Raw genomic sequence first — 27,764 nt, 5'->3', positions numbered from 1 at the left:
TGGCCCAGGTATAGAACTTCAGTACTTCTGAGTTAATACTAAAAACTCAAGTTAAAAAAAAAAAAAAAACGTAAAATAACATTTCCTTTCACTTTGCAAAAATACTGAGTTGACAGAAATAAGGGAAAGCAGGCGAAAGGAAGGGGACACCTCTCATATAAATGTAAGCCAAGCCCACCGTATTCCCATGTGGCTTGTGGATCTTAGTTCCCTGACGAGCAACCAACCCTGGACTCTCCACGTGGAAGTGCACAGTCCTAACCACTGAACAACCTAGGAAATCCCTGCACTCCTTTCTGAATACAAGGTGTAACCAAGCTCTCAGACACTCACACTCGACATCTCTGACCCATCCTTCTTGGCTCCTTCCTTTCTCTTCCACCCCAATTTAGCCATCATGTTTGATCCATTCTACTTCTGAGAGTTCTCTACACCATTTGCCCACACTGCTCAGTCTTTGTGGGCAGCTTCAAGGCCCACTCCACTTTGCCCTATGTCCTGGCAGACCTGCCCCTTCATACAAACCTCTATTTCACTTTATACATTTTCTCTATCATCTATGAGGATCTGTGTGGATCTCAATAAACTGTGGAAAATTCAGAAAGAGGTGGGAATACCAGACCACCTGACCTAGATCTTGAGAAACCTATATGCAGGTCAGGAAGCAACAGTTAGAACTGGACATGAAACAACAGACTGGTTCCAAACAGGAAAAGGAGTACGTCAGGGCTGTATATTGTCACCCTGCTTATTTACCGTATATGCTGAGTACATCATGAGAAACGCTGGGCTGGAAGAAGCAAAAGCTGGAATCAAGATTGCCGGGAGAAATATCAAAACCTCAGATATGCAGATGACACCACCCTTATGGCAGAAAGTGAAGAGGAACTAAAAAGCCTCTTGATGAAAGTGAAAGTGGAGAGTGAAAAAGTTGGCTTAAAGCTCAACATTCAGAAAACGAAGATCATGGCATCTGGTCCCATCATTTCATGGGAAATAGATGGGGAAACAGTGGAAACAGTGTCAGACTTTATTTTTTTGGGCTCCAAAATCACTGCAGATGGTGACTGCAGCCATGAAATTAAAAGACGCTTGCTTCTTGGAAGAAAAGTTATGACCAATCTAGATAGCATATTGAAAAGCAGAGACATTACTTTGCCAACAAAGGTCCGTCTAGTCAAGGCTATGGTTTTTCCAGTGGTCATGTATGGATGCGAGAGTTGGACTGTGAAGAAAGCTGAGCGCCAAAGAATTGATGCTTTTGAACTGTGGTATTGAAGAAGAATCTTGAGAGTCCCTTGGACTGCAAGGAGATCCAACCAGTCCATTCTAAAGATCAGCCCTGGATGTTCTTTGGAAGGACTGATGCTAAAGCTGAAACTCCAGTACTTTGGCCACCTCATGCGAAGAGTTGACTCATTGGAAAAGACTCTGATGCTGGGAGGGATTGGGGGCAGGAGGAGAAGGGGATGACAGAGGATGAGATGGCTGGATGGCATCACCGACTCGATGGACGTGAGTCTCAGTGAACTCCAGGAGATGGTGATGGACAGGGAGGCCTGGCGTGCTGAGATTCATGGGGTCACAAAGAGTCAGACACGACTGAGCGACTGAACTGAACTGATCATCTATGAGACTATTTTAATTCTTTTAAATTTATCTCCCTTATGGAACTACCAGTTTCCAAAGACCCGGAAACATGTCTTATTTCTCTCTGTATTCACAAGGCATATACATATTTGTTGAACTGAAATGTTTCTGAATCAAAACAATATGTATATTTCACATTCACTGGATTATAGTAAGTTATTTAAGAATTTTGTTCCTTTTTTGTGCCCTTAATATTGCCTAATTTTTCTGTCAGAATAATTCCACATGCCTTGGTTTCTAAAGAGTCAGTCCATAAAAGTTAGTCTCTGAGAAGCCAACTGTTTAATTATTAAATTGGTTACTCTGAAATATATGAAAAATTGACCTTTGATAAAGTTTACCATATTACACAATCGGTTCCCCTCTGGGACCCAACCGATTCTGAAATATTTCCATTTGCTTTAGTGAATTCTAGTCAATACTTTAAAATGATAAAGAAGATAAGAAAAACAAAATGGAAGGGCAGAAGCCAAATAGAAAAAGAGAAACAATGATGTCGGACTTATGGTTGGTAATTAATTATCCCTCAAACTTAGTAATTAATTTCTAAGTGATTAAGTAATGGGAAATAATTTCAATGGAAGACACAGACGATAAAGTATTAGAAGGGACAAAGCTTTTGCATCTTTATAAACCTATTTTAAAGTCTGTTTATAAATATTCCAATGTACTCACAAATAAGTCAAATGTATATGCTGCATTGCAATGCCAACCAGAAGGCCAAACTGAAAGTTAAAAAGGAAGGATAAAATCTATATGCAAACAGAAACAAAGTTCCCCTGAAAAGGGATGGAACAAGCTCTCAAGTGTCTTCTGCCTAAAATGACTGTGAATACGGCCCCTTTTTCAAATTAGTGGCAACAGCTGAGGCTATGCTGTATCAGCCTATTACGATCTGGACAATCCACAAGCAAACCATTCCGTCAGTCCGGGGTCGCACATGATGCTTGAGTTGTTGTGTTAGTCACTTAGTTTTGTCTGACTCTTTGTGATCCCATGGACTATAGCTCATCAGGCTCCTTTGTCCTTGGGATTTTCCAGGCAAGAATACTGCAGTGGGTTGCTATTTCCTCCTCCAGGGGATCTTTCCAATGCAGGGATCGAACCCAGGTCTTCTGCATTGCAGGCAGGAGTTAAGGGGTCTTGCAACTGTCTTCAGAGGACTGGCTAAAGGAACAAAGAACGTTTATCTTGGAGAGAAGAAGCAGTACCAGCACATCACTTTCTTCATCTATATAAAGAGCTGGCATATGGGTGGACATAACTGGGAACTAGATTTAGTCTCAAAATAAGAGTATATTCTAACATTTAGAACTTCCAGAAACGGCATGGGCTATGTTTAGAGGTAGGACACTTGGAGTCAAAGGGAATTCACACACTGAGACTGACAAGCAATTCATAGAGCTGTTGTCAAGGAGAAGCAGGCTCTGCAGAGGGCAGCTCAGTGACCTCAAAGGTTCCTTTCACCTATAACATTCCACCACTCTAGACACTCTGTGGGAATTTTCCACACAACTCTGCCCTTCAAAACCAATGTATTTGTCCTTTACATAAGTCCTATAGGCTCAAATTCAGATTGCCACAGTAGCTCCTTTCATTTAAATGGAATAAAATTAATCATCTATTCATTCTAATGATGTGATTGAATCATATATTTTAATCTGTAGCCTATGAAAGTTGTTATTAGTCCATTATCTATGATTTGAGTGATTGGTATGAAAATGGAGGAATGATAAATGAATTTTTTAAGCCAGTACTTCAAACTGTTGTAAACAATCATGTTTGTTATCTTAACCAGGTAAATTAGAATAAAATGTGATTCTCTTGCACATGTAACATTTTAGTTATGTAGATCTATGAAAGTGAAAGTCACTGAGTCATGTCTGACTCTTTGCAACACCATGGACTATAGAGTCCATGGAATTCTCCAGTCCAGAATACTGGAATGGGCAGCGTTTCCCTTCTCCAGAGGATTTTCTCAACCCAGGGACTGAACCCAGGTCTCCTGCACTGCAGGTGGATTCTTTACCAGCTGAACCACAAGGGAAGCCCAAGAATACTGGAGTGGGTAGCCTATCCCTTCTCCGGGGGAATCTTCCCGAACCCAGGTCTCAGGTCTCCCACATTGCAGGTGGATTCTGACAGATGTAGATTCTGTGGAGATCTATAGTGGCCCATCTAAACATTTCCCAAAAAGAGCAATGGTGGATTCTAACTAGGAAGTGAGACTCTAAATCAGAATTAAATTGCAAGGCAGTAAAGGGCAGAGGAGCCTGGCGGGCTAAAGTCCATATGATTGCAAAGAGTTGGACATGACTGAAGGAACTTAGCACAAAGGTCTTAATGGGCTTGCCAGGTGGTGCTAGTGGTTAAGAACCCCCCTGCCAATGCAAGAGACGCAAAAGATGGGGAGGAGCTTGATCCCTGGGTCGGGAAGATCCCCTGAAGGATGGCATGGCAATCCACTCTAGTATTCCTGCGTGGAGAATCCCACACACAAAGGAGCCTGGTGGGCTACAGTTCATGGGGTCACAACGAGTCAGACACAACTGAAGCGACTTGGCATGCACATAAAGGTCTTGATGTCTGCTTGTGTTCAATGCCCCATTACGTGGTAGAAAGTGGCAACCAGGCCAGGGCCTCTCCAGGGGTGAGACTGGTGGAAGGTGAAGGTATTCATTCATAGGCTCAAGATCGGGGCAAGGAAGAGAGAGCTTTGGCGAGTTAGATGTGGGAATGCTGCTGCTGCTAAGTCGCTTCAGTAGTGTCCGACTCTGTGTGACCGCATAGACAGCAGCCAACCAGGCTCCCCCATCCCTGGATTCTCCAGGCAAGAACACTGGAGTGGGTTGCCATTTCCTTCTCCAATGCATGAAAGTGAATAGTGAAAGTCAAGTCGCTCAGTAGTGTCCAACTCTTAGCGACCCCATGGACTGCAGCCCACCAGGCTCCTCCGCCCATGGGATTTTCCAGGCAAGAGTACTGGAGTGGGGTGCCATTGCCTTCTCCGAGATGTGGGAATACTCAAAACAATATGGTTGATTCATGTTGAGGTTTGACAGAAAACAGTAAGATTCTGTAAAGCAATTACCCTTCAATAATAAATTAATTTTTTTTAATTAATTTTTTTAAAAAGGTGAGTCAAACAAACAATCCAGAGAGTTAAAGAACAGAGAGAAAAATGCCAAGCATAAGCAATGTGGACCTAGATACAACTCTATATAAAGAAAGCAGAAGTTGTTGCCCCAAGATAAATTTTATGTATTTTCTTCTACTTGCTATGGCATAGGATGTAGAAGGGTCCACTGTGCTTAAACCATCAGGCAGAAAATTTAGGAAGAAATAATGACCACTGATGACACCGGAAATTTAAAAAGGGGAACTGGATTCCTGAAAGAGAAAGAGTGATGTTAGGAAGACATCACAGATGGAAGGCAAGACCCTCAAAGGACGCAGAATGAGAGGACTTCAGAGACAGCTGGCTCAGAGGATCTCCCCCTCACTCTATTATTTGTCCCCGGCTCTGCTTCTGGCCATGTTCTATCAATTCTAACATGCCCTTGGGTAGAGGAGCAGGGCTGTCCAAATTTTAGCACTGAAAGTCCTAGGTGCTGGGGAACCCCTCAGCCCTGGACAAAGTAGGCTGGCTGGTCACACTATCTCCAGGTGAAGGTAACACAGCCTCTTCTCATGCTAGTTGAAAGCCATGGGCCTAAAAAGTCTCAGTTGAAGCTGGAGGAAGCACATAGAGCCCTGGATGAAGAGCTGTGCAGTCACTGTCATTCACTCATGCAATAGGACAGAGCCAAAGCGGCCTGGGAAGGATGCACTCTCAGTCAGCAATAATCTGGAGCCAAGAATCTGCAGTCAGTAAGAGCATGAGAGAACTTCTGGAGCTGGGTAGGTCTCTCCATACCACGGTGCCAGGGTCCTCAATATAAAACGCAAGGAAAAAGCAGCTGAAGTTGCAAACGTAGGGGCCCTGCCAAGACTCAAAATCAAGACTTGTAACATTCTGGCACTTGCCTGGAGCTCCAGCAGTTAAGACTCTAGACTTCCAATGCAGGGGGTGTGGGTTCGATCCCTGGTCAGGAACTAAGATCCTGCATGCTCCAAGGTGCAGCCAGAAAAATTTGAAAAAAAATGAAGACTTGGGACTTCATCCCTTATCTGGAGAGCCATATATGAGGCACTCTGAAGATATCCCAAGGGAAAAAGAAACTTTAAAAAGCAATAACAAAGGAAAAAACTTGTAACTTTTTCCACCTAGAGGTATTCATATACAAAAGACTAATTTCATGGAGAGTATCTTAGGTTTCCCCAGAACTGTAATCATTAAGAGCAAAGAAATTACTTCCAGCTGGTAAACCTGTGTCCCAGGAAGAATGGAGGCTTGAAGCTGAGCCCTAAAAGTTGGAAGGGGAAAGGCGGAAGGAGATATAGGCTGAGCAACATTAAGACCTGCAATGGGAAAGGAGGGGTATTCTCTGGGCAAGGGGAAAGGTAGAGTCATTCTGACTAGAACTAGGCTCAACTAGAGGATTTGTGGCAAATGACATTGCAGATGCTGGCTCTGGCTTGAGAATGGAAGACCTTGAACTGAGGAACCAGCAGAAATAATCAGAGCCGAAAACAAGAACACTGTAGTTTCAGCAAAAGATGAAGCTCTACTGTCCTTCGTGTCATTTTTCATAATAACAAAAATTGAAATGAACTCAACATACAAAAACAAGGGATTAGTTGAATACAATTTGGTACATCCATTAAGTAAAATGTTACACAGATCCACTGAAAGCCTTACAGATCCATAGGTATGATACGAACACATGTTCATATTGTATTTTTCAGTGAGGAAAAAATGAGGTCACAAAATAGGAGATACCAGTATTATCTCATTTTCATTAATTCTGGTAGGAAGAAGGAAAAGAGCGAAGAGAAAGAAAGAAGGAGAAGGGAGAGGAAGACAGGAAAGTAGACACGCATAGAAATATATTGGGAAGACATTTCAAAAGGTCACAGTAAATCACAGTAATGCTCTCGGGGTGACGTTGGTCACCCTGTGTGGAAGGTTGTGTGTATGATGGACAGCAGTGATTTACATGGTGAGAACGACTAAGTAAGAGGACTGCCAGGACGTCCTAGGAAAGTAACCCAGCAGGAGGGAAAAGTGGCACAACAGTTATTAAATATTACCAAAGGCCTTCAAAAAAGTCTTCTGCAATTGAAGACTATATTGAATACGGTAATATTCAGCAAGACACCCTGTCTGTCTGTAGCTTGCCTACGTTTCATTCATTGACCCTGGGAAACGAGTATCAGAGATGGTCTTTTAGGCACTTAGAGGACGGTCACTAAAACTGAACTTGCACTGACAGGTTTCCTCCAAGTGGATTTCACTCTGGGAGCCAAGGAGCAGCTGCCAGGGTGAGTGAGACCTTTAATGGGAAGGCAAAAGTAAACCTATGAAGGCCAACCCAGGGAAAAGGACTGGAAAGCCCACCACTCAGGACAAACATATCTGCACTGGGGGTGGGGTGCCCTTGGAAAAGCCCTGCACCTCCAGAAGACCCCAGTGTCCTCCTCCCTACATCACCTTCCAGACCAGCTTCAATGCTCTCACCACAAACCACATTTCTTCCTAATGGAAACTAACAAAATATGGCTCCGGGTTTAAATAATCTCTGTGGAATCTATGTACCTGTGGAATACACACACACATACACACACACACACTTATGAAACAAATGGGCTTCCTGGTGGCTGGTAAAGAATCTACCTGCGATGCAGGAGACCTGGGTTTGATCCCTGGGTTGGGAAGATTCCCTGGAAAAGGGAATGGCTACCCACTCCAGTATTCTGGCCTGGAGAATTCCATGGATTATACAGTCCATGGGTTTGCAAAGAGTCATTCATGACTGAGCAACTTCAACATGAAACATATACATGTAGAGATAATGTATGTAAGAGGTGTAAATGTTACAGTTACAATTACTTTTTATATAAATACCTATTTTTCTCTGCATTCACATATGCTCTTTGTTTTTTACCCTCTGCTTTATCATTAACTTTATCAACCTTGCATTCCCCCATTTTAACTAACAACCCTCATTTAAGGACACTCAGCACAGAACAAGATTCTCCTTTCCTCCAAGTGGACCAGGGAAAGAGGAAAGAATTAAGGAAGTAGGAGGAATTAACATTCATTGGATCACTTCTCTGAGCCAGATAATTCATGATCAATTTAGTCTTGTCTTCATAACCCCGCTCTGCAATAGGTGTTATTATGGAAGAGAGCACGGATGTTCAAGACAGTGGTGAGACTCAAATCCAAGCCTATGTGACTCCAGAGCTCATGACTAGACCCATTTGAGCTTTCCACAGAAGTTCAAAAATCCTTTTCTCTATGATTTCAGAGATTTCCAACAGCATTTGATTTAAAAAAGAGAAGCAGGATTTAACATTATGGGCAGACACAGCACAGACCGTATTAATAATTTAGGTTCCGCTAAAACTGAAATGGAGCTCTAGGAAAGCAGGTCAAAGCCGAGAATGCCAAATGCACCTAAGGACACCCTCCCCCCCGACACTGCCAACAAAATCCCGACTAATCCACCAGAAAACAAAAAACCGTGATATCAGATGCCAAATGGAGGGCTACATGATTGTTTTAATCTTAGTCCATAGAAGATCCACTAAAACATGTTATGTAAAATCAAATGAAGCCTAGTCAGGCTCTCCCATGGAGCGCTCAGGGGAAACAAGAGGGAATCTGGACTCACACACAGTTGGAGCAAGAGAAAGCCCGGGTGTCTTGACCACGCCGAATGTCTGTGGGAAAGCGCTACCGAGGCTCAAATAGGCAGGGCAAACACAGTCACCAGGGAAAACAGAGACTTTCCATGTGTTCATGGTCCCCTTCAAAGGTCCAGTTTCTGCTAAGACGGGGTGCAACCCAAACCTTTTGAAGCGAATCACAGATGGGAAATGAGGAGGATGATCAGGATCACTAATCCTTCACTAATGAAGACAAGTGAACATGTAGACTTCACATGCCTGAATTACCAGTACTAATACATTAATTCCATTTGGAACAAATGTGGATGGAATAAACATGCATAATGAATCCGTTTATTTTTAGATGGTAAAGAACAATGCCTGCTGAAGAGGAATAGTAGAGCAGGGATCGTTAGTAATGGCCGTTCTTCAAAGGAAAGAAATTCATTGCTTTCAGCATTTTTAAACATCAATATGGTTATCTTCCTGGTACTTAAGGGCAGGCAAGTGTATTTTGAGTGTTGACAGAGCTAAGTAAATATAATCATGATGTTACTGAATTAGGGGACAGCAGGCCTCTACAAGAGAGAAGGGAGCAGTGGGCAGTATAGGGTATAGTGACCTCAAAAACCTTCTAGCATGTCCTCTCTCCTTCACCCTGAAGCAGTCAGGTAGCAGCAATGCACCTGGGATTTATGAGACTGGACATTTTGAGGATTTACTAATAGAAAATCAAATGCAGTACTCAAGGTTATGGCTCGGACAAATGTTGTTGTCTCCCTGGACTATTGTAAATCCGTGGTGCCAACGTCAATTATGATCTTTTTGTACCCGATTCAAAATTGCTGTGCTTTGCAATAGTACTTACAGTCCCCATGTAATATCTGAAGGTAAAAACACAGGCTTAAGCCATGCATTGTTATTTAAAAAGCACCTCTTACCTGGCATTTATCACATAAAATTAATGAATGATAACATTGGTGATGGGGAGGCATAAACATGATTTAGAAACTGATTAGAAAATAAAATAATGAAAAATGGAAGTAAAAGATTTCCCCAAATGCAAGAAAATTACATGATCCATGAATAATCTGTAAGCAGAACAGTGAAGTACGGATGGGGAAAAGCTTTGGAGTCTGACAACCATGGGCTCAACTTCTGTCTCTCATTTTTGCTGTGTTACTAATAAATTCGGGCTTGCCTGGTGGCTCAAACGGTAAAGAATCCACCTGCCAATGCAGGAGACACAGGTTCAATCCCTGGGTCAGGAAGATCCCCTGGAGAAGGAGAACGGCAACCCACTCCAGTATTCTTGCCTGGAAAATTCCATGGACAGAGGAGCTTGGAGGGCTATAGTTCATGGGGTCTCAAAAGCACAGGAATAGAATTTTAGCTACCTAATAACAACAACTGATAAATTTAATGTCTGAGCCACATTCTCCTGATCTGCAAAATGAGAATAAAGCAACCTAATTTAGAGGGTTCATGTAAATATTAGCCGAGATAAAAGCCTTTGGCATCTACCAATTATTTTACTGTAAATGGACTCTAACTTCTGCTGGTGAATTTCCTGTTGATTCACACTGAGGCTGCCTAGTAGAACCCGAAATCCTCTATTCTATATAATAAAATTTTCGGACACTCAGAATTTAGACCCCTAATTCAGAATTTTTAACATTTCCCTTTCCCAAATTAAAGATTTTTACTCCTTGCTCTTATTACCAAGGGAAAAAAAGGAGTATCACTTCATGAAGCCTAAGATCTCTTCTATGCTGATGATGACAAAAGAATCAGTCAAAGCTGATGGTGATTCAAATTCTAATATTCTGTCTATGTCATCAGCTGAAGTACACTTTTGATGGTGGTGTTAATTTCCTACCATACTACAAATCATATTTTAATTTTTAACCTAGGTTCTGAAAATTTGTTTGTTTTGAGGCCCTGAATGAGCTGTTTATTATAAAATAAACTTCTTCCACAGTTTTCTCATAAAAAATTCTAAGTATGAGATGGAGGACATGGGCAAACACACAGGAATGCACTGATTTCAAAACCCAAGGAATAAAAAACAAAAAACCCACTGAATTAGCCAACACAAAATTATTTCACCACTTATCTTCAAAAATTTGGAGACTTCCAACATTTAGAAATTAATTATATTCACATTTATTTTACCATTAATATGATTATGATTTTGTTAAGGTAGGGTGTATTTCAAGTTAATGTGTAAAGTGAAAGTGGCTTGAAGTTAAGTAAATTGACTTATGCCATTCAGTATTATCACCTTCCTACCCTCCATGCCGCATTGTGGACTTTTCTTTTTTTGGCGGGGGCGGGGGGGGGGGGTCAATTATGAGAAACATCTTATTAGGAATTTTTTAGGGGCAGAAAGCCCAGCAGGGCCTTCCATGGTCCAGGAAATAACGATTTCATGGAGCCCAATATTCTGGGAAAATTGTGTTCTCAATGGGTGGGAATGAGGGGTGAGGAATCAGAGAATCAGCACAGGGCTGGCTATCAAGCTGGTCTGGGTTTGAACTCTAGCTGTACGCTTGCTAATTGTGTGACCCTGGGCTTGCAGAAACTTTCAGAGTGTTAATTCCCTTAACACAGAGAATGAGGATAATACCATCCACGCATAAGGATTGAACACCTTATTATTCAACACCTTATTCAATACTCACAGCACTGGATAGAGTGCCCAGCCCACTGTAATTCCCCAATGAATTATAGCTCAATAAATGAAAGAAAGGGTAAATGATGTCCCACACACTTTGCTATTGAGTATCTCACTATGCTGTCCTCTTTGAAAAGTGAAAAATCACATGGGATTTCCTTGGTGGTTTAGTGGCTAAGACTCCAAGCTCCCGATGCTGGTTCGAGCCCTGGTCAGGGAACTAGATCCCACATCCACATGCCACAGCTAAAGATCCCACAGGCTGTGACAAAGACCCGCCACAGCTAGACAAACATCACACAGAGCCTATAATAAAAATGCCAGGTTTCAGGTTGGTGGTTTTGTTTTTTTTTTTTCCTATTTGGTTTAGGGTGAATGAAACTGTTTAAACACACCAACAGTTCTAAGTGTCAGATACTGAACTGAGCCAACTAGGTCCAGGGTGGAGTACCTGATTTAAAATCTGACTGAAAATGGTAGAGGCCCTCCCCAGTGGCAGTCGAAGAAAGTGGGGAAAGAGAACGTGCTGGTAAAGGAAGGCAGTCCGCAGGCCACTACGAGTTCTGAAACCAGGTACGAACGGTGATAGCTCTATACTGGCCAGATTGTTCACTCTTCCTTCAGTCCCCAACCATCCGGCAACTGTAGAAACAGGTCTTTAACGGCCATGCTCCCTAGAGGGGATGATGAAATACAGAATATGTCTCTTATAGACATACTGTACAGGTAGCATTTAGTTTCTTCTCAGTAATTATAGTGTATAAACCCTCCCGTGAAGATTGTTTCACTAGCTCAAATAAGTAGTTTTCCTCTATAAATATTTCAGTATTCATATCCTAATCTGTAAAATCAAGTTCCTTTGTTGAAAGAATGATCTGATATCTCTATCTGTACATATGGTTCTTATGCTTTCTTTAATGTCTTCCTAGGCTATCATTTAACTACTGAGAAAGCTAATTATTAACAGTGCTAATGATTGAGAAATACATTTAACATAAAAATCTTTGAGAGAATTTCTCAGAATGGCAGATGTAAATTCCCTGAGAGTACAGGAAAGTTTGCAAAGGGCTGAACTGAAGGACTCACATGGTTGTTTGAGGAGGCAAATCTATGAGTAAAATTTCACTCATCAAAGAATTTGAATATTTCCTGGGTGTAAACCTTCTTCAGAACATTCCCTTTTTTTTTTCTCAGTTCCTCTGCCCCCTTCTTGGCTACAGTCACTTGATTACATTTGGGAGCCCACACCATAAGGGAAGCTGGAAGCCCTCGTAAGGGCTCCCTTTATGCCAGGAACCTGGCAAAAGGCATTTACAGTATTTCTACTCTTAACAATATGTATTCAAGTAAAGGGATTTCCATGTGGCTCAGTTGAAAAGAATCTGCCTGCCAATGTAGGAGACGTGGGTTAGATCCCTGGGTCGGGAAGATTCCCTGGAGAAGGAAATGGCAACCCCCTCCAGTATTCTTGCCTGGGAAATCCCATGGACAGAGGAACCTGGTAGGTTACAGTCATGGGGTTGGAAAGAGTCAGACACAACTGAGCACGCACGCGTGAAGAAAAGGATTAACAGCCCCATTTGACCAATGTGGAGTCTGAAGCCCAAAGAAATTTAGTTTAAGGCCACACAGCTAAATGCGGCTGCCGTATAAATGCACACCTAGCCCCAAAGCCTATTCTTTCCAGAACCATGAATTGTAATAAATACTAAGCCCTTTCCCTACACCTTTCTCCTTACTGCTTGCCTACTTTATTCATGTTTTTAATCCTCTACTAAACAAAATTGACCATCTGTTTACCTCTTCCACTGTATAGACTTCTTACAAAATTTTATTTCATTATGATAAAATAATGCTGTTCATATTAACATAACAAGGGTCTTAGGGGATCTACATGTAAATTATAAATGTGTCTGTGTCACTGACTTCCGGTCACTAGAAAATCTTGGGCTGCCTTCCATCCAACCCTCTCTGGCCAACTTCTCCCTCCTATTTCTTTTCCACGCAGTGCACACATCCTTCTCATACAGTAATGAAGCTAGCTGGCTTTTGTGCTGCCAAAAGAAAAGCCACAAAACTGGCAGATGTGAACATTAGTCTCTATTCGACCCATTCTAATGGGTTTCATCTAAATGCAAACAGAACTGATGACATGGTCCTAATAAGTGGAAGGCCACCTATGACTGAGAAATAATTTACTGGGACCAACTACAGCTAAATTGAAACCTACACATTTTATAGGCAGCTCCTATATTTGATAGTGATGGACGGTTCTAGTTCATGACACCACTATGAGTCCAGGAAAGCATAATTCAGTGAATGGGATAAATGCCAGGAAAATCTGATTTATATGTAAAAGATTCAAGCTTGATTTCCACTGCTTTGCTTTCAACTCTTCCACTTTCAACTTGTACAAACTAGAAACACCAATTTGGGTAAAATAATAACAGCTTGCTAGTTTCTGAATGTTACCTTTCTATAGGAAAATCTCTATAAGAAAGTTTGGATTACGTAACTGACAGTGTAACATTGTATTTAGACATTCTCTTTCAATAAGTGACCTATACATCAGTCAATAGATGTAAACTAATGATTTAGTTTTTTCAGTGACTGAATTCTTCTTTAAAATTTTTTTAAATGTGGAATTATGGTAACTTAAGTAACTCTTTATACAATATTTAGATTTTGCAGTTAAATGCAAATGATGAATTTATCAAAATCTTGATTACTAAATAATTTAACTCTTCACATTTCAAAGGTGAAAATTTTTCTCTTGACATAAGAATTCACTATAGATGCCTATTAGTAAGAACCTCCCTTAAAAAAATCTCCCCTGGAGAGGTTCAGATGGCCCAAGAAAGGGACTTACAACCAAAGAGACCTTGGTCATAAGCCCAGCTACTTCTGTAACCGAGGCAAGTTACATAACAAAACTTAAGCTTAGGCTAATTCCTCTGTACATGGAGATAACATTATGGCATAGTGTTGACATAAAATCAAATAAGACGAGGAATGTAAAAGTCACTCAGAATACTGGAGGCCCAATAAGAAATACTCATTTTATAACTCAGTCCTTCACCCCTACCTGGGCAAAGTCACAAGGAGAAACACAAAGACAGCAAGTAGATGAATCTACAATTCCACCCTTTATCTTATTAATCTCCATATAGGCGCAATGGAGGTGCACAATACATTTCTATTAAATGAGCAGAGAAGCAGGTAAAATGTGACACCATTAATGTAAACTATTCTTATAACTATAAAGAACTTAAAACACTGCCAAATCCTTACTCCTCAAGCATACCTATGACAAGTTAGCACTTTTCCAGATTGAGATTCAATAAAACACACATACAAAATAACTGGTTATCGTGCCAAAGGAAAATTAAAAGACAGAAAAGATCAAGAGCCTCAGGAGCAATGAAGAAACAGTTTTAACTGCTGCATTATGCCAGCGACAAGCTAACAAAAGCGTTAGAGAAAAGGTAACCCTCTGGCACTGTTGGTGGGAATGTAAATCGATACAGCCGCTATGGAAGATGGTATGGAGATGCCTTTAAAACTAGGAATAAAACCACCATGTGACCCAGCAAGCCCACTCCTAGGCATATACCCTAAGGAAACCAAAATTGAAAAAGACACACGTACCTCAGTGTTCACTGCAGCACTACTTACAAGAGCTAGAACACGGAAGCCACCTAGACATCCATCGACAGATGAATGGATAAAGAAGTTGTGGGGGGGGGTGTGTGTATGTGTGTGTGTGTATTATTCTAGAATAATATTCTAATATTAGAATATTAGTCATAAAAAGGGATGCATTTGAGTTAGTTCTAATGAGGTGGATGAACTTAGAGCCTATACAAAGTGAAGCAAGTCAGAACAAGAAAGATAAATATGTCATACTAAACACATTTGTATGGAATCTAGAAAGATGGAACTGATAAATTTATTTGCAGGGCAGCAATGGAGAAACAGAGAGAACAGACTTATGGACACGGGGAGAGGGCAGGAGAGGGTGAAATGTATGGAGAGAGTAACTGGAAACTTACATCACCATATGTAAAACAGATAGCCAACGGGAATTTGCTGTATGGCTCAGGAAACTCAAACAGGGGCTCTGTATCAACCTAGAGGGGTGGGATGGGGAGGAAGATGGGAGGGAGGTTCAAGAGGGAAGGGACATTTATATACCTATGGCTGATTCATGTTGATGTTTGACAGAAAACAATAAAATGCGTTAAGCAATTATCCTTCAATTAGAAAATAAATCAATTAAAAAAAAACTAATGAAAACTTTAAAACTACTATTCAGACATTAATGAATGCATAATTTATCCCTGTCATGATCTTGGACTGGTTGAAAAGGTAATTGATTAAGAGCTACTAAGTCTTTTCTTAAATAAACAGATGACTTTATTGAGAAAAAAAGTACCATAATCATAACAGATTACAGAGAACCAATCAGCTGACAAGTCTTATTGAATTGCCTCCCTATTTCTAAACCTCTGGCACACCAAAGGACAAAGGTTTACAGCCTTTCCTACGAGCCAGCTAAGCCTTCTTCCATCCATCCTTTTCCAAATGCAGAAGAGTGGAGCCAAGGCAGCAGCCAGACATGCTCCTAGGGAGATTACCTGCCCCGCTTTAGTGAGCTGACTTATTGGCACAATCCCTCTTGAAGGCTCAGGATGTAAATAATCCATTCTTCTGTTCAATAGGACCACCACCAACTACCACTCTATGGCTCTTAACATTATGTCAAGCACAGTTCCAATATGAATTCACTGACATTATTACACCTCTGTGGCAACTATTACTGTATTCATTTTGCAGTTGAAGAGACCAAAGCATCTAAAGATTAAATAAATCCCCAAGGACACAGCAGCTAAGGGATAGCGCCAGCCCCTGAACTCAATCTGACTCTATAGTTCATGTTTCTAAGCATGATACGGCCTCTCATCCACCCTTCTGTCCATCCAGCCACCACCTTTCGCCCTCTCTCACTTTTCACCAACCCTCTTATCCATCCTCCTACTCCGAAAGCCCCAGTTTGGTAGTAGCTGAGTATGATACCACCTCTGCCCTCAAGGAGCTCATAGTTTCTTGGGTGAGACACACATATAAATACATAATTAATTTCAGAGCAGGATATCAAGTATGTTGAGAGCGAAACTAGGCTCCCTAGAGGTCTAGAGACTATGGACTCAGCAGAGCAGAAAACAGACTAGGTTCCCTTTGTCTCTTAAGAGCCCACACAGTCCTCTTCCCCAAAGCACAGGTACTGCAGTAAAAGCCTCCTGCCTGGCATCTTACATCATGGGTGTCACAGGTACCCAGATGACCAGATACAGAAGACTCTGTAAAATGTCAGGAAGCATCACACTTCTATGGCAAGAGATCAGGTCCCCTGAAATCTCTTCTCAAATCCTTAAATTGCCTTAGCCTAAAACAACTGCAAGGAGATCCAATCAGTCCATTCTAAAGGAGATCAGCCCTGGGATTTCTTTGGAAGGAATGATGCTAAAGCTGAAACTCCAGTACTTTGGCCATCTCATGTGAAGAGCTGACTCATTGGAAAAGACTCTGATGCTGGGAGGGATTGGGGGCAAGAGGAGAAGGGGATGACAGAGGATGAGATGGCTGGATGGCATCACTGACTCGATGGACATGAGTCTGAGTGAACTCCAGGAGTTGGTGATGGACAGGGAGGCCTGGCGTGCTGCAGTTCATGGGGTCGCAAAGAGTCAGACACGACTGAGCGACTGATCTGAAAAGACAGCGCTAGAGTTCTATTACAATAAACGCAGATGGACAGATTCCAAAGTCCTATGACCCAAGTTTAAGTGTAGACCCTCCAGTTACTAGGTTTATGACCTCAGGCAAGTTATTTAGTCTCATCAAGCCTCGGTTTCAACTATGAAAAATTGGGATGAAAATAATACCTGCCTCATAGAAAAGCTGTGAGGAAAAAAAAAAAAAGAAATAATCCATAGAAATCACTCTGCAGATTGTCTGGTATACCACAAGCACCTAAGACACTGCTGTGCTGTTATTACAGAAACATGTCTTTGAGGATTTGATGTTACGGTATTTGCAATTTTTCACTGCATTTTTCAAAATTAAAAAGATAGAAATTCTTAAGGTAAAACATTAAAATCTATTGCAGAGGGTAAGAAAAACAGACTAACCACAATAGTGGGGTACTCAGAGATATAAAGCTTATTATTCAAGGTTCCAGATGTTTAGAAAATAGCTTATCATTTAGAAGATTCTCTGAATCAAGCCCACTTTGACGTGTAGCTGTGAAAATATTAACTACATACCTTGTACAGTGTAGTAGTTAAGGAAACAAGCTAGAGAGTCAGGCTACTCAAATTGGAATCTTGGCTCTGTCACCAACGAGTGTGGGAATTCTGAGGCAAAACCCCAAGGCTCATGCCTCAGTTTTCTGATCTGGAAGACGGAAATAATAGAAATACTTTCTCATAGGTTTGTTGTGAAAAATAAACGAGCCTCCACCTGAAAAAGGTAATTTAAAACCCTATCTGGTGCACTTTATAAGAGGTCAAGAAATGTCCTGGGAGCAAAGAAATGAATCCAGGAAATTTAATTCTTCATCTTCCGCTTCAAGCCAGAAACTTGGCAGTCACCCTAGAATCCAATCTCTCCCTCTCACATCCTACATACAGTCCACTGCCAAGTTCTACTGAGTCTTCCTCTAAATATCTCTTGTATGCAACACCCCCTTCTCCATCAGCATCATCTCTGCTGCGGCTCAGACCCTCAGCATCTCTCATGCCTGCATCATCACCACTGGTGCTTCCTGATGGCTCTTCCGGCTGATGCCCACAGCACTGATGCTTGAAGGATGGTTCTCAACACAGAAAGCTCTTCAGCCTCCTCTCTTTACCATCACCCCTAAAACCATTCAGGTCCCTCTCTCCTTTGAGCAGGGGTTAGTGTCCAGCTCCGTAAGACAGCGTACAAAGACCTTCGTAACCTGGCCCCTGACTACTTTTACAGCCATTTTTTCTGCCACATCCTCATGTCCCCTTTTCTCCAAAATACTGTTTGTTTCTCACACAGCTGAATGTCTCTCACACTTGAACCCCTGTTGGCCTGGGATTCCTGTCCTTCCGTTTGTCTATCTCGCTGACTCCTCCAAGGCTTAGCTACGCCAAGAACCTTCTGGGAGCCCGATCGAGTTGAACTGGTGGGGGGCTCTTGCTGTGGCTCCTTCTTTGTAGAGTGTTTAATGGTGCTGTTATCTTCTTCCTCCTTGTGCCGGGAAGCACAGTGCAATATAATGTACTGTGGCCACTCTGCCTCATTTAGCTTTGTCTCCAACACAGAATATAATGCCTAATGCCAGAAGTTGTTCAAATATTTGCTGAATGAGTGCATGAATGCAAAAATAAAGCAATGAATATTCATTCATTCCTGCTCTGCCACTGGAATAGCTGTATGAGTTTGACATCAATAATCACAGAATTAATTGACTGATTATTCCTTGGTCATTCATAGAGAGAGAAAGAGAAAGAAATTCCATAGCGTCCTTTTTTAAGTATAAATTTCCATGGTCACCTCAAAGCTTGTTTCTTTTTTTTTTTTTTGACAGGATGTAGTAAATATATAAAAACTACATAAAAGTATTGAATAAATTAAGGTTTGATCCTAATATTCCTCACTACTGAAATGTATTTTATAATTTAATAATATAATGTGGAGGAAGGGCAAATCATGGGGGTAACACGGCACCAGAAGCCAATGGCAACAAGGATAGTATGGGGCTGAAGAGCATTTGTGATTTCTAACTCTTGGAGGTTCAAGGTGGCTGGGACCCTCTCCAGACCAACACCTGCGAGCCAGGGAGCCTGCTGAATGCAGGAGATGCAGCATTCCTCCCTGCAAGGTGCTTAGTAAGGGCATGGATCCAATACTAACCCACCCACCGTCACTGTTTACCTTTGGCATGCCTCCTACTTGCTGCCAACCTAAGTCCTTCAGGAGAGAAGGGGAGTGAAGCTGAAAAACAGATCAGGGAAGAGCAATGGGAAATGAGGGTAAGAAACTTTTACATTAGATACTCACTGAAACTTTTTTTCCTTAAAGTCAGATGATAAAAGGATTAAGTGTTCATTCATCTAGGTAAATTTCTTTTTTTAACAAACAGGAAGATTTTCTTTTACTTGATATGAAAGTTGTTGTGCCAAGAATAAAATACATCATTACTGCTGCTGCTAAGTCACTTCAGTTGTGTCCGACTCTGTGCGACCCCAGAGACGACAGCCCGCCAGGCTCCCCCGTCCCTGGGACTCTCCAGGCAAGAACACTGGAGTGGGTTGCCATCATCATTACTAAAATTCAACTAATCATAAATTCCTAGAAGTTTCCTACTTATTCTTAGGGGCTTCCCAGGTGGTTCTGTGGTAATCAGTTATTCATGGTTATCAATATTCAAAAGAGACCAAATGTGCAGTTCACTGGGTTTAAAAAAACTGAAATGTGAATCCTATATTAATTTTACATGCATATTATGATTTGAGTATAATACTTAGTAATATCCCATACTGTATGATTCTGTGTCATATAATCAAGAAAGGTTCATCTTGGGCTTGCTCAAACCTGAATTGAAGGGGAACCATGAATCAAATTCCTTGTTTTATAAACTAGATACTCTTAAGATTTCCTTTTGTATTTTGAGATTTTATGAGACTGCTCACTATTCCTTTTTGTAATTAAAATATCCTAGAGGATATTTCTGCATGTGAATGAGAATGAGTCCCATAATAACCCACTATATATATGTGTGTGTGTATATACACATTTTTTCATAAAATGCAAATGCAGTGTTAACTTTTTTTTTGCTCACACTGCACGGCATGTGGGAGCCCAGTTCCCTGACTAGAGATAGAACCTACACCCCCTTGCAGCGAAAGTGTCAGTGAAGAGTGTGTAGTCTTAACCACTGGACCGCCAGGAAAGTCCTCCCTGCAAAATATTTAAAAGCAGCTTTTCAATTGACAGGGGCCTACAACATGGAGTAAAATAGCCCAGAAACCTTAATTAGGATTTTAGGAAAAGGTAGGAAAAAAGAAACTAAAAGCTGAAATAATTCACTTTGTAGGAAATAAGTGTAACATACACTGTGTCATGGAAGGAGATACAGAGCATGTCTTCAAAGTCATTTAACCTTAACTTTGCACATAGAAGTGGTCCATGCGGTCATCTGGCTATGAATATTAAATCTTCTGTGATACATGTACCTTTGATGGGGAATATATATACTATACTGTGTTATGAATTAAAAAGCACAATAGCAATGGAACTGTTATCCATGAGCCCCTTTCTGGATCTCCTCTGTGAGTGCCCTGAGAACAAAACACTTAAATCTGCCTGCACGTTGACGATAGCGATATTGATATTTCTCCATGTTCCCTTCTGGTTGCTAAGAGATTTACATTGGACAGACTCTGTTGTACGAAGCATTTTGATCCACAAAGCATTTGCTTCAGCTCAGTGAGCCCAGAAACTCCCTTTGGTTCACCCCTTCACTATTTTGCTTTCGAGTCAAACAGGGGTCTGGGCACAAGGGCAGCAGACCTGTCGCTGCTCCCCCGGGACACGGCTGGCCATAAACCTGGCTCGGCTAGTAACTCTTACACAGAATATCGACATTAATGATGAAACTATATCTTTATACAAATGTATGTTCCTGTCCCTGTGTTTCTTAGAAGCCAGTTTATCATGTCGTGGGGGTGGGGGAGGGGGATGTGCACAGAGAGGTCAAAGTATAGTGACCGACCCACAGACAAACCTAACTTTCATAAAATTAGACCAGAACCTAGCAAAACTAGGCAATTTTGTAACAACTCTGCTGTGTGAGGCTTTGAAATACACCTGCTGAGAATTTCCTAACTTAAGTCTGTACTTCTGTGAAAATATGTTCAAGAAGTTTTTTTGCAAGAACCCTGAAGCAGGAAACACCTATATTTAATGTCATGTGGCAGAACCACCGCAACTCTCTGAACTCAGTCTCAGAAAGTCTGCCAGTAACAAAAGGCAAAGAGGTTTCTCTAGACCTTTACTTGGAAGAAAATGGCAAAGGCCCTGAAAATATTCATGATTACTCCTGAAGGAAGGTACATGTGGTGGATGAAATCTGCATGTCATTTGCAAGGCACGTGGATCACTGCTCAGAGCAAATTAAGATGATCTTTCCCTTGGGAATTCTCACAAAGAGACATAAAAATGCTTTATGACCTGACTTCCATATTCAGATCACAGAGTTTTAGTCAATTTTTATGAACTGTCATGGAAGAAAAGTGATTTCGGGCCTCAATCTCCAAATCGGTATCTAGGATTCATATTTAAGGGCACAGCCCCCAAAAGGTAAGCACTCTCAGGCTGTAATTAAACACCAGTGACCCAGAATATTCCTCCTATTTGCTCCCCTGCATTAGAGTATCAGTAGGGGATGATCAATACTCATGCTCGGATCTAAAGCATTCAGTGCTGAAGTCCCTGCCTTGTCATGGGAATTCCTGCATTCAGGATAATCACTCTCAGCCAGTAGAGAAAGACAAACCTCTGTGCTTTCAGTGGTTTAAAGAATAAAGAAAAGTTATTTCCAGCAGCTTATTTCCATTGCACAATCTACCTAGGAAGTACCTTATGGGACTGAGAGTCAGAAGGAAAGAGGGAACCAAAAAAGCAAAGCAGGAAATGACTTTACTGTTACGTCTTTAAGGTCACAGATCTGCCTGAGAAATGCACACATGTGACACAGTTCTAGCACAAAAGCTCCTTTTCCATGAGACAGAACTGTTAAGAAGTACAAAGGCTGCTTCTCTGCTCTCTCCCTCAATTCTAACTCACCGCAGTGCATTTAACCTTGACTGGGCTGGAAAGAAACTACTTTGAACTCCCTTGCAACACCTTTGCATGTCATGGAAGCATGCCCATGCCTATGTCAAGTACAAGCCTTCCGCATCAGCACTGCAATCCCCCCGCACAGGATAAAATCTTGCCCTGCCTTGCCCACCCTCCACCCGTGGTCTACCACAGGGTTTCTATCATCTGTTCCCAATTTACACACCCAACTTACACACCCAATTTACACTCTACACCTCATGTAAAAACAGCCCCGAATGCTTCTCACAGATGCCAAGAGGAATTAAAATATAAAGGATCCAGGCAAGATCTATGCACTGGCATACATAGCTACCTTTTTCTTCCGATCCCGGGACCGTTTGCGGTGTTTCCTTTTTTTCTCTGTCTCTTCTTCAGCATTGATTTCTAAATCCCGGGTTTTCTTTAATTGGGAGGCCGCATGAGCCATAATGCATTGAAAAGGACCCTCTCAAGCACGCAGGGCTTCCTGGTAGAAGGTGATATCCTCAGGCACCTTTAATCAGGCTTCCAGCAGCATTCCAATCACTGGAGAGAAACCTTGGACTCCAAGCAGGAAGACATTCAAAATGCCAAGATGCTGGAGAAGCTGAAGCTTTAAAAACCCCAACGATGGTTTCCAGACTTCATCCTACACCTCCCTGTACCTGAACCTTTACACGAGAGTGCAGCCATCCTAATGCATTTACCGTAGTGAAAAAGACAGCTGGGACACAGGAAGCTGTATTATGGCTGTATCCCCTGCCACCAGCTGGAAGTGTCTAAGTGATTCCTCGGAAGGGGGAATGCTGCAAAGGATGCTTCTCTGAAGGGAAAAAATCAAGAGTCACCACACATGCAGGAGCAAAAATCCAGCACTAATTCTGAAAACCTATTTTAGAATCCTTCGAAAAAAAGGCAGGGCTGCAATTTATACATCACCACTAGGTCTGCACAGAGCAGAATTTAACCCGTAAGAGAATGGAGCGGTTCCTACTCCAGTGTAACTGCTGATGGTGACAAAATAAAATAAAATAAGATTTTACAAAAGACACTCGATTTTGCTGTGGAGATCCTGACTGCATGATGGGGAAAACAATGCATGCATTGCTCATCTCCACAGTGAGGGCTTTATGCTCGACTATCAGCCTAAATGCATTTTGTGGGGGAGGATTCACAGAAGGGCCTGTTGTCTTTTAAAAACAACATGCTGATTACAACACATCATACAGCAGGCCATGAGCATGTTGGTGTAGGGAACAGATGCCTGATTCAGAGGGGTTCCCCAGGACTCTCCCCTCCTGAGGTCCGAGGGTCACAGAAAATCTGCGCTGCAGTCAGGGGCTCCAAGTCGCGGAAATGTGGACTCGGCGTTCATGTGCACTTCAATCACCTTACTATTTTTGCCACCTGAGTCCTCAATGACTGCAGCTTCTGAATATTCATGAGGCGAAGTGAAGCAGCAGCAGGGCTCAAGGCCTGCTGGGCTATCTTCTGCTAGGATGCACGCACTGGAAGAAATCTAATAAGTCAGGAATCATTCATATACTCAAACACATGGGGCCCAAAACATGGCTGAAACGTCAGTCTGGACCTGAACCATTACAGCCCCAGTGAGAAACCTTAAATTCCCCAAGTGAATGAGCAGGGGAGAAAAAGATGATGCTTCACTGAAAAGACTTAGTGTGTGTGCTTCTAATATTCAAAGTCCTTGACTTTGGAAATCAGTGCGTTTTGAGTTTGCAGGTGGTGGTGGTGGTTGGTGGTTGTTCAGTCGCCAAGTTGTGTCCAACCCTTTGCAACCCCATGAACAGCAGCACGCCAGGATTCAGTCCGCAGGAGTCACTGTTAAAATGTGTGGAGGCCAAAGCATGCAGTCCAGAGGTGTTGTACAAGGATTTGGTTGGAGGTCCCTGGGGCTGCTGTTGATCTGCTTCATTAAGAGCCCCAAGTGTAAGTTCCTGCCAACAACTACTCACTGTATTTCTGATTTGGAGATCAAGAACTTTCTTCATTCTTCCCTAGCAGGGGGCCTTACATCTTCCCCTGGGCAGCGACAGAGATTGGAAAGCAAATGAGGACCATGGCCGTGACCTACTGCAAGTGGATTGAAATAGATGGCTTCACTGTGAACCATGTGAAAATCACTGTGGCCCATATTTCTGAGGGCCCACTGACACTTGTCTGCTCGCTTTCCCACAGAAACTATCTACATGAAGGAGGAGTTGTAGAAAAGTTCCCAACTGCCTACAAAACCGTCGTCTGATAAAAAGCAGGGGCCGGGAGGAAGGCAAGGGATGAAATGTAATTCAGATCCAAAAGCAATACACTGTATTTGGAGCTTCATAATAAAAATAAATGCTTTTCTATCAGAAGTTTTTATTGTAATAGTAATAGGTGGGGCAGAAAATATAAAAAGTTAAACTTTTGTGTGCTTGCTCCTGATATTAACCATCCTGGACTTCTGAGGAATATTCACAACATTTCCTATCCTTATTTTCAGCAAGCTGAAGAGGATAGCCAGCTAAAAAACTGGCTGATTTCCCACTGGCTCCAGGATCTTCTCTTTTTTTCTTCCTTTATAGATACTAATGCTACTTTAAAATGTTTTTATAAGCACACCTGACCAAGGTAACTTTGCCATCTAAGGCTGGCAAAGCTACTGTCCCATTGATCTCTATCAACAAAAGCAAAGATGGAAATTAGGAAAACAGGTCCTGGTATTTTTGGACACATTTCTCTCTGGAATAATTCTTTGCTTTCCCAAAATGTTTAGAAGTTGAGAATAAGTCACAACGTATATGCCGCTATAATATGATTTTTTTTTTATAGTGGATTTTGCAGTTAGTGGTTGTCCCACCAAAACTAAACTCTAAGACATGGCTCATTTAGATTCTCTTACAGAAAATATGGGCTTCTGTTTGCTACTTTTAAACTAGAACTTTAATAGCAAAACTGCCAAGAAAGGCAGCTCCGTGAGTCCTAGGATTTGATGGTAATATCACTAAAGTCTTAGTTCCTTTCTTCCTACCCAGCACACACCCTTATATAAAGCTCCTGGTGCATTTATTTATTATTTATTTATTTATTGCAAAGGCATTTACCCAAGATTGCCACAGATATTAGCATTTGTTTCTCCTAAACTACATTCACAGTTCTAACAATAATTCTAGAAAGCAAGCTCTTATCGTAGCTGAAACAACCAAGAAAAGAACTTTCAAAAACTTATTTGCCTGAAGTTTTATAAAACTTTTCCACTTCAGTCTCACGGGATTGTTCTCTTCTGGGTGATGATCAAATTCATTCAAACCTTCCAAGTAAAACTTTGCAGCTGGTATAAGAGTAGGTCTCCAAGCAGAGGGGCGGGTCTCTACAGCAAGAAGGAGATGCAGTAAGCACCTCAAACAGTAACGCGAGGTCCACGGGGTAGCTTCTCCAGGCCTGCTCCCTGACACTGGCCATGAGGGTGTAAGGAACAGGACTTGCATGGGATGGGGTGGCCCATCTGAGGAATGCTGAAGCTACAGAAAGTTAAGGAACAACTTCTCTTAAGGAAAAAAAAAAAAAAAAAGCTATTCCGGCTTTATAAAAATTCCAGGTACAAGAATTCCTACACCAGCTTTTCGAAACAAAGTTAAAGACTGATCTTTCAAACTTTTATTAGCTGCAGAAATCTTTCCTTTGAATAGGCTCTACAGGACAGGCATTGAGAATAAATCAGAGAGTGAAGTTACCTAGCTGAATGGAAGGGACACTGTCTACAGCCCCAACTTTTAGACTTCCTCAGCCTCCCTCCTGAAGGCAGGTTGGATGAGCACGGTTTGAAATTTGAAATCTGGCACTCGGCAGCAAGGAGTCCTGATCTTTCCCTGGTGTCTACCTTTGATTACAGAAATTATATCAATAAGTGATTCCTCCTATTAAACCTTCCTCTTAATCTTATTCAAAATAATTCCTGATTTCTGATCAGAAGTGACATGTCTCATTGAGTCCTTCTTGTCCTCACTTTATTAGAGTGTAAAACTAGCATAAAAAAATAAAAATCACTTTCCAGTTTGGCATCCGGAATAATGGCTATACCCCCAAATAAATTCTAATCCAGGAATCAAAACACTGTGACTAAAATATGCCAATGAAAATAAAACCAAATCAATACACTGGACATTTTACCCGAACTGTTTTCTCCTCAGTTTGGCAAACACCTTGCCAGGATTCCACGACAAGTTTTGATTATTCTTCAGCCAATTAATAACTTGACTACTCTCGGTTGTCACTTATACTGTGTCTCCACATTGCTCAGCTGAGTTGACACACAAATAGTGTATTTGATTTCTGTGGAGGTGATGCTGTCTCTTGGTGATCTTGAAGTTACAAGAGTTTCAAAGTGCACTTTGAAAAAAATAGGACATAGTGACGTGGAGAAGTGGAGGGTGGGTAGTACATAAAGAATGGGGGAGGGGAGCAGGAAAAAAACGAAAAAGAGCACCGCTGCCAGCCACCAAGGAAGCTGCACCTTCCCAACCCTGCCCCCGGCTCTCGATAACAAGGAAAGTGCGTGTTTTGATGGGATGAGAATATTTCATGCTGCACCCACTTCAGTTTTCTCAGAAGCAGAACAGCCTCACCATAAGAGAGAGTCAAAATATTTTTCCTTCAGAAAGAAAAATGGATCCATCGTCACTGCATTAATTTTGGCACCCTAGATAAAGATGATGTCAGGAGATCTTGAGCGAGTTCTGAACAATGTGGGGCACAAGAAAGAAAACAAGCACGAAACCCGTCAATGGTTATAAATGACAGAAAGGCACCCTAGGAAATGCTTAACTCACAGTCGCAGATTATTCTTCATTTTCAGATGAGACACATGGAAAAAAAAAAAAAAGGCAGTGACTAAATCATACTGAGGGATTGGTGGTCCTTTTCACACTCCTCATAGAGGGCGGCACCTTTGGATAAACGAGCGCTGGCCTCGGTTCCATCTGTCTTGGTACTTGGTTTGCCCTCTGTCCCTGGAGCAGGCTGTCTGTCCAACTCACCAGCATGACCTCAGCCTGGAGCCAGCCAGCTGGTCCAAGCTGCCAGCTGCTTCTGCCACCTCCCATGGGGGACGGGGGCAGGCTGCCGGGGACAGCTCCCCCGTGGTCTCTTCATCACACACACACTGGCCGGCAGAAAGAAGGGGATCCCTGGATGCGCATGAATGAACCCCCGCAGGCATAGCCCCCAGACTCTGTCCCACCCAAAGGAGGGAGCTGGCAGTGCCTGGTGGAAGAGTGAGCAAGAAGCCAGCACCCAAAGTCCTGGACAAACAATTGTACCAGACAAGTTGCTTCCTCTCTGCAGCCCTGGTCCTTACAGGAGAAACAAGTGGAACCAGATGACCACAAAGACATCCACCAAGGAACCCCAAATCCAATGACCTGAGGTGGTAGAAGGTGGTACATGTTTGAAAGTGAAGAAAGATATTTAGGAAAGGTTTATTTAAGAAGGATTTACACAATTATATGTATAGGATAAACAAAGTTTATCCTTGCTTATAGGATAAACAAGGTGCTATTGTACAGCACAGGGAACTATGGTCATGGTAACCCATATATATGATATGAATTATATATATGGTAAACTGTTGGGGGCCAGAGTGAGGTACTCCGCCCGTGACAAAGGTCATGAGGAAGGAGGCTCGACATACGCAAAGGCGGGATCGAGCCTCAGGAGTCCCCCTGGAACTCCTCGAGCATCTACCCCCATAACCAGAGCCTGCCTACTTTAC

At 42.0% G+C, this 27,764-nt stretch overlaps 1 protein-coding gene across 46 annotated transcripts in view; it reads right to left on the bottom strand.

Moving 5' to 3' along the window:
* Nucleotides 1–27,764, bottom strand: part of ANK3 (ankyrin 3) — a 759,198-nt gene that overhangs the window by 354,105 nt on the left and 377,329 nt on the right. For 34 of the 46 annotated variants that reach the window (XM_086382368.1, XM_086382382.1, XM_086382394.1 and 31 more), the window contains exon 1: nucleotides 22,332–25,025. The exons of the other annotated variants lie outside the window; for them this stretch is intronic. In XM_086382368.1, the coding sequence (XP_086238494.1) occupies nucleotides 22,332–22,445 (114 nt within the window). In that variant the 5' untranslated portion in view covers nucleotides 22,446–25,025. Of the gene's footprint in view, nucleotides 1–22,331; nucleotides 25,026–27,764 lie in introns of those variants that run through there. 46 annotated transcript variants of the gene reach the window in all.

Source organism: Bos grunniens, chromosome 28 (genome assembly GCF_055505025.1).
Source record: "Bos grunniens cultivar Pamir isolate PY7600 chromosome 28, Bosgru_T2T1.0, whole genome shotgun sequence".
NCBI lineage: Eukaryota > Metazoa > Chordata > Mammalia > Artiodactyla > Bovidae > Bos > Bos grunniens.
The sequence above is the reverse complement of the archived record's forward strand: the minus strand, read 5'-3'. Positions and strand labels throughout refer to the sequence as shown.